This window comes from Hippocampus comes, unplaced genomic scaffold, assembly GCF_001891065.2.
Source record: "Hippocampus comes isolate QL1 unplaced genomic scaffold, H_comes_QL1_v1.1 scaffold501, whole genome shotgun sequence".
In the NCBI taxonomy this organism is placed as follows: Eukaryota; Metazoa; Chordata; class Actinopteri; order Syngnathiformes; family Syngnathidae; genus Hippocampus; species Hippocampus comes.
Genome location: NW_017805779.1, coordinates 199,198 through 203,969, shown reverse-complemented (window position 1 = coordinate 203,969; position 4,772 = coordinate 199,198). Strand labels below are relative to the sequence as shown.

At 43.2% G+C, this 4,772-nt stretch overlaps 1 protein-coding gene across 1 annotated transcript in view; it reads left to right on the top strand.

The window, feature by feature from the left end:
- LOC109524731 (myosin-IIIa-like) overlaps positions 1–4,772 on the top strand; it is a 31,004-nt gene that overhangs the window by 19,314 nt on the left and 6,918 nt on the right. The window contains 7 exon segments of the mRNA XM_019884792.1: positions 1,738–1,867; positions 2,437–2,519; positions 2,670–2,711; positions 3,188–3,265; positions 3,852–4,131; positions 4,214–4,278; positions 4,648–4,772. The exon segment at positions 4,648–4,772 is cut by the window's right edge and continues 32 nt beyond it. Coding sequence (XP_019740351.1) covers positions 1,738–1,867; positions 2,437–2,519; positions 2,670–2,711; positions 3,188–3,265; positions 3,852–4,131; positions 4,214–4,278; positions 4,648–4,772 — 803 coding nt within the window.

The following is a 4,772-nucleotide window of genomic DNA, read 5'->3' as shown; positions in this document are numbered from 1 at the left end:
CTCCCCTTCATCTCAGCCATTATCCATTCCTCTCTGTCTACTGGAATTGTTCCTATGCCTTTCAAAACAGCAGCAGTCACCCCAATTCTGAAAAAACCCGGTTCTGACCCCAATGACTTCAACAACCTACGCCCCATTTCCCATCTTCCTTTCATCTCTAAAATCCTTGAGAAAATTGTTGCCTCTCAACTCCACTCCCACCTCACTAACAATAGTCTCTACGAACAATTCCAGTCTGGCTTCCGTCCCCGTCACAGTACTGAAACAGCCCTCATAAAAATCACAAACGATCTTCTCATGGCAGCAGACTCTGGCCAGATCTCCATTCTCATCCTCCTTGACCTGAGTGCAGCCTTCGACACAATCTCCCACCCTATTCTCCTCAATAGACTTTCTACCATAGGCATCACCAACATCCCCCTACATTGGTTTCAGTCATATCTCACCGGCCGATCTCAGTTCATCCAACTTAAATTTTTTACTTCACAATCCCTCCCCGTCTCTTCTGGTGTTCCCCAGGGTTCTGTCCTGGGTCCCCTCCTTTTCATCATCTACCTTCTCCCACTCGGCAACATCTTTCGCAAATTTGGCATACACTTTCACTGCTATGCAGATGACACCCAGCTCTACCTTTCCAGCAAACCCGACGCCTCTCTCCCACCCTCATCTCTCTCTCACTGTCTCTCTGAAATCAAATCTTGGTTCACCCATAATTTCCTTAAACTAAACAGCAATAAAACAGAACTCCTCCTCGTCGGTACCAAAGCTACTCTCAACAAAGCCGACAGTTTTTCCCTCCAAATTGACAATGCCATTGTATCTCCTTCCCCCCAGGTGAAGAGTCTGGGTGTCATCCTTGACAGCTCACTATCCTTCCACTCCCACATCAACAACATCACCCGGTCTGCTCACTTCCACCTTCGCAACATAAACCGTCTCCGTCCCTTACTCACTCCTCACTCTACTGCTATCCTAGTTCACGGTCTCGTCACTTCCCGTATTGACTACTGTAACTCACTTCTCTTCGGTGTCCATCAAAAATTCCTCCATAAACTTCAACTTGTTCAGAACTCAGCAGCCCGGATCATCACGAGAACCCCCTCCTTCCATCATATCACCCCCATCCTCCGACAGCTCCACTGGCTTCCTGTCAAATCTAGAATCAACTTCAAATTACTTCTCTTTACGTTCAAGGCCATCCATAACCTTGCGCCCCCTTACCTGTCAGATCTCCTTCAAATTTCCATTCCCTCTCGCTCACTCAGGTCCTCATCCTCCCTCCACCTTTCTCTGCCCTCTGCCCGTCTCAGTACAATGGGGTGCAGAGCCTTCAGTCGCTCTGCCCCCAAACTCTGGAACGCACTACCACCTGACATTCGTAATATTGACTCTCTTTCCATATTTATCACCCAGCTCAAAACCCACCTATTCAGACTTGCCTATCCACCTTAAATCTTTTTATTTTTATTTTTTACTTTTTTACTTTTACTTTTTTACTTTTATTTTAAATTTTATCTGTAGTTTTATTATTTGCTCTTGGTTGTACAGTGTCCTTGAGTGCTATGAAAGGCGCTTGCAAATGTAATCTATTATTATTATTGTTATTATATTATTATGATCCAGATTTTAGCAGGAAACAAAGTCGATGCACATAATTTGCTTTAACGGGCCACACGAACGCTGTGGCGGGCCTCATCTGGCTCCCCGGACTTTGACAACCATGATTGAAACTCTCAGGTGATCTACAACGCCGCAGGATTCCTCTCCAAAAATCGAGACACGTTGTCGGCGGACATCGTCCTCCTGCTGAGGTCCTCGGAGAATGAGCTCGTTCGTAAACTTGTCACCCATCCACTCACCAAAACAGGTGAGTACCGTCAACCCTGGTTGCTATTCCTCACCAACAAATGTTTCGAATTTTGTTTAAATCCTAAATATACCCCCAAAAATATGATCCCAGACCATTTTGGACCCTGGCATGTATGACCAGTTACTACTTTCCTATCAGCCATTATGTTTATCGTACCGTTAAAGTCTTCAATATAGGAAAACCTTCATTAAAAAAATAAATAAATCAGCCGGGCTAATAGAAATAAGCATAGACGTTAGGAGAGTGATTATAAACTTTCAAGCAGCTGCTACTTTCACACACACAGAACATCAACACATACAAACGCCGTGTGTAAGAAGAGCAAAATTCAACCAAAACTAATGCTAGCATGTGATGCGAGAATTCTGCTGCATCTCTTCCTGTGGAGCTCAGTGCTGCCCGGCATGTTGTGGCACAAAATGGTACTGCACTCAAATTCAGACATACCCGAAAATTCTAAAAACCAATTTAAAAAAAAACACTGAAAAATTGTTCAAAGAACCATGTGATCATGAAAAATTGTTTGAGACATGTCCCCAAAATCACCTTTTTTTTTTCCCCCTCAGGCAACCTTGCCCACACGAAAGGCAAAGCCGTCAACACGCTCCTCACCCCCCGCACCCCCACTCGCACCCTCACCTTCGCCAAGGTACTCTGCACACTCACCTCTGCACGTTTTTTTCCACAAAGGCTGTTTTTGTTTTTTTAATTCTCAGCCATTGGCTTTTATTTTCCAAACTAAAGGTGAAACCCTCTCATGTGTTTCTTCCCCTTCTTTTGCTGCGTGTCTGTGGTAAAGATGGGAGTGCTTACCTTGTACAGTTCCTTTGCTTTCGTCGAGGTAACCATTATATTTCACTTGTTTTTCCTTTCTGTTTGTAACCCTTGCCTCTGCTCCAGTCGAGTCACTTTCTTGCTACATGCTTCCAAATTGCAGCCTGGACTTAACATTCTTTGCTATTAAAGAGCAATCAATGTACATACATCGAGCTCAATGTCATGTTTAGCTTGCATGTAGTCCACTTTCGATTTCCGAAGAGCAAATTGGCTCTTTTGTTGTTTGGTTTCTGCATTTTGGGCATCTGTTTTGCAGCTGAGATTTAGAGCTGACGGCTGACAAAAAAAAAAAAAAAAATACTTTCTTGATGCGCCTCTTGCTGACACAGTCCAATGATGCGTTCCTGTTATCATGATAAAATAGCTATTGGTTGTTGTTGTTTTTTTTTTTTTTACACATTCACCTGGAAGTTATAAAAATGCAGAAGGGACTACATGTGGTCGTTTTTGACAATTTTTTATTTAATTTTTTTTGTCTAGCCGTTTGACGCAGACACACCCTACCATCCTCGAGAAACCACCAACATGAGAACCCAGACGGTGGCGTCCTACTTCCGAGTAAGAAATATTGTTGACATCAAATGGTAACCTTTTGCCACTATTTGGCCCCTTTGAGCAATCGAAACCCATGAAAACTATGTTCATGTTTCATGACTTCTTTTTCGAAATCTGTGTTCATTCTCGACACGAGACATTTTTAGACAAAGGGTGCAGTTGTTCCTGAAAGTGAAATGGAGCCAATGAATGGCCCAACTTTGATTTGATGAAGTGGAGAAAACCCTTCACTGACTGTAAAATGATTTTTTTTTTTAAATGGTACTGTACTAAGAATATTTTACAAAAACGAACCGCGTCAAATATTAAACCCTTGTGCTCTTAACCTTTTGCCACTATTTGGCCCCTTTGAGCAATCGAAACCCATGAAAACTATGTTCATGTTTCATGACTTCTTTTTCGAAAGACAAAGGGTGCAGTCGTTCCTGAAAGTGAAATGAAGCCAATGAATGGCCCAATTTTGATTTGATGAAGTGGAGAAAACCCTTCACTGACTGTAGAATGATTTTTTTTTTTTAAGTGGTACTGTACTAAGAATATTTTACAAAAACAAACCGCGTCAAATATTAAACCCTTGTGCTCCTACTAGTACTCCCTGATGGATCTGCTATCCAAGATGGTGGCAGGGCAGCCCCACTTTGTGCGCTGCATCAAACCCAACAACGACAGGCAACCCAACAAGTTCGACCGGGAGAAGGTTCTGGTCCAGCTGCGCTACACGGGAATCCTGGAGACGGCCAAGATCCGGCGGCAGGGCTATTCGCATCGCGTCCCCTTTGCTAATTTCCTCAAGAGGTCGTCATTGACGTCGATTTCTCAAACAGGTTTTTGTGCTTGTATCCGTCCGACCGCTGACGATCTTTATTGTTGTTTAGTCGCATTGTATTTTTCATCTATTCAAGAAATGCCGTTCCCACCAATTATTGTGACATCTATGCTAATTTGTGTTAGCCAGTCTATGGGATTCCGCGTTATATGTTCGCATTAAGCTATTTAGGGCCATGGGCAAGACAAAGGTGGGAAGAAATCATCCTCGCGTTATTTGATTTATGTGGATAAGATGATGCTTCGATGTACATTCAAACCAGATCGTGACTTTCAATTTATTCTATTCTGTTTTTATTGTTGTTTAGTCTCATGGTATTTTTCATCTATTCAAGAAATGCCGTTCCCACCAATTATTGTGACATCTATGCTAATTTGTCTTAGCCAGTCTATGGGATTCCGCATTATATGTTAGCATTAAGCTATTTATTTTTTTTGGGGAAGAAATGATATGGTTTGAATGAAAATGTTGGTAATGTAAATCACACATTTCCACCTGTCGCGGCATCGACTGGACAGACTGAACACAGGTTTACTTTCGGCGAATTTGGCTCGTCCAGGTTTTCCTCAAGTACTACCACGTGGAGCATCTGAATCTGATGGTGCAGCAGGCCACGCAGCGCATCGTGCTGCTCCAAGCCTGCGTGCGAGGCTGGTTGGGCTCCAGACGCTACCGCCGGGTGCT